Source organism: Palaemon carinicauda, chromosome 12 (genome assembly GCF_036898095.1).
Source record: "Palaemon carinicauda isolate YSFRI2023 chromosome 12, ASM3689809v2, whole genome shotgun sequence".
Taxonomy (NCBI): domain Eukaryota; kingdom Metazoa; phylum Arthropoda; class Malacostraca; order Decapoda; family Palaemonidae; genus Palaemon; species Palaemon carinicauda.
This window is the reverse complement of record NC_090736.1, coordinates 121,456,336-121,459,042: the sequence shown is the minus strand read 5'-3', so window position 1 is coordinate 121,459,042 and position 2,707 is coordinate 121,456,336. Positions and strand designations below refer to the sequence as shown.

The following is a 2,707-nucleotide window of genomic DNA, read 5'->3' as shown; positions in this document are numbered from 1 at the left end:
TAGCGTCGACTTCAAACACACTGACTTAATTTATGGGCACAGCAAGATCTTCCTCAGCTTCAGGTATATCAATCAAATTACTTCCTTCATATGTCCTATTCATAACCTCACTAAGTGTCCCATCCAAGGTTATCTTTCTTCATCTTCTGTTGCTATAACAGAGCCATTTCTCTTTTTGATGGATATATGATTCTTCTTTGCCCCAAGTGAGAGTTCATCAATAATTCTCTGAGCTATCCTCAAACCATAGCCACTTCCTAAATTCATAGCTTTGTCAGATTCATCTGCTTTACTGTCTAAATACTCTCTCCAGTCATTCCTGGCTTTTCGGTTGACCTCGCTGCTAATATTTGAAAACTTAGCATGCTTTGCCTTGTAATTATCATTACTTCCTCGAGAACTTTCAACAATCATTTTATATCTTTGTCTCCTTTGTATAGTACCCCAAGTATCATTCGCTATCTATCGATTTCTCCTTGTAACTCTTTACCAAGACTTCACTACCAAGTAACTGATATATGTTCTTAATATCACACCATTCCTCAATAATTGTCTGTTCTTCGTGTCTTAAAGTCTCTAAGATTGCAAATTGATTACTATTTTCAATTGCAAATGTTTCTCTATGTTCTTCCTCTAGAAGCTTAATTGTATCAAACCTAGGTATTATATCTATCTCTCTGTTGTGTGCTTTCAATTTTAATTTCAGTGCGATAATGAGAAACTGGTGATCACTACCAATATCGGCCCTTCTATAGCTTCTTACATTTCTCAAAGTCCTCCTCCTCTTATGATCTATCTGATTTTTGTAATTGCCACATTGTGAAGTCCATGTATGCGTGTGGATGATCTTCTGTTGGAATAGCGTACCTCCAATGACGAGAATGATTACTGAACTGACACTTATGAAATATGCAACATTTTCATTTGATACTTCGCCAAAACCCTCGCCACCCATCACATTCTCTATCCCTTGATTATTTCTTCCAACTTTAGCATTGAAGTCACCAATCACAATTTTCATATCTCTATCAGGGAGGTCATCTATTATCCCCTGCAGTTGTTTATAGTATTCATTGTTCCTCTCTACAGGGGAATAATTGGTTGGCGCATAACAAACTAATGTATGGATATTGCACTGCAGTGATTTGAACTTTGCTATTAACAATCTACTATTTACAGCCCTTCGCTCAGTTAATGCCTTCTCTGCTCTTGCTGTCATCATCATTCCTACCCCTTCTATTCCAGCTCCACCTGATCTTCCTAAGTGAATATATTTACAAAATTAATTTCCTTTGGTCTAAATTTCCTTACCAGTCCCCTTACAACGTATTTCACTTAGGGCCATGTTATCTAAACTATATTTTAAAAATTCACTCTAAACTTGCTTCAACTTCCCAATCTGATTCATGGTTCTAACACTCCAAATAACTATATTCAGTTTTTCTTTAGTATTTATGAACCGGGATATTTTTAGCACCCCGCTACGCTCGGGACTGGGGGTAATTCTTTCACCTTCTCTTTCCATGACTGACTAGATCCATAGAGGATTCATTAGCACGATACATCAAATGATATGTATATATATATATATATATATATATATATTTACATCAATATATATAAATATATATATATATATACATATATATAAATATATATTTATATATATGTATATATATATACATGTATGTATATATATATATATATATATCTATATCTATATTTATATTTACACACACACATATATATATATACATATATATAAATATATATATATATATATATATATATATTTATATATATACATATATATATATATATATATACATATATATATATATATATATATACATATATATATATATATATATATATTTATATTTATATATATATAAACATGTATATGTATATATATAAACCTATATATACATATATATATATATATATATACTGTGTACATATATATACATATGAGGCAGAAATTTAATTCCAATTGAGCACAATATCAGGAAATTTTCTTCCCTATGTATATATATATATATATATATGTGTGTGTTTGTGTGTACATATATATAGGTATATATATATATATATATATATTCTCCAGTGAGTAATATTATATAAGTTCTTTTCAAAGGTTTGTAATTTATATAGAATATATTTATTTCTGTAACGGGAGTATTATTCCAGTCATCATTATTTAAGACCAATTTCCGCTCGATTCATGTTAAGAAGCGCAGTGAGAGTTAGATAATTTTTGATAATACTTAAGTAGTTATCCAGTGTAGTTTTGAGTGTGCTTAAGACATCTTTGGATATTCAGTGTTCTATATATTACTGTATGGGCGTTAGTTAACGGTCTTAGAATTCGTTTATTAACTTTTTAAAGTGTAAAAGTTTTAAGGTAAAAGCAAACAAGGTAATTTGGAGTTTGAGAGGTTGATTAACTTGCCAGTTGTAGTATATATATTATATGAGTGGTTCCCAGTCACGACCTATAGTATAGTACTGTATGTTTCTTAATGCCCAGACTTCGGGAGTCATAATCGTAGGATATATTCTCGGTGCTTGGACCAGGGATCATTATACTACAATATATTTTTTATATTGGTGATAACAGGGCTGTGTTTTTGATTAAAGTTATTTTTTTTTCAATGGTACAATATTAATAGGATTTTGAGTATGGTCAGTGTATCATTTTTAGGGA

General features: G+C 30.6%; 1 protein-coding gene across 1 annotated transcript; it reads right to left on the bottom strand.

The window, feature by feature from the left end:
- Positions 1-451: 451 nt before the first annotated feature.
- LOC137651034 (craniofacial development protein 2-like) lies at positions 452-1,225 on the bottom strand. Its single transcript, XM_068384174.1, has one exon. The coding sequence runs from the start codon at positions 1,223-1,225 to the stop codon at positions 452-454; it is 774 nt and encodes a 257-aa protein (XP_068240275.1).
- Between the last annotated feature and the right edge of the window lie 1,482 nt (positions 1,226-2,707).

Bases quoted from the DNA above. Each gene is read 5' to 3' on its own strand.
- LOC137651034 (XM_068384174.1), bottom strand. From the start codon at position 1,225: ATGATGATGACAGCAAGAGCAGAGAAGGCATTAACTGAGCGAAGGGCT.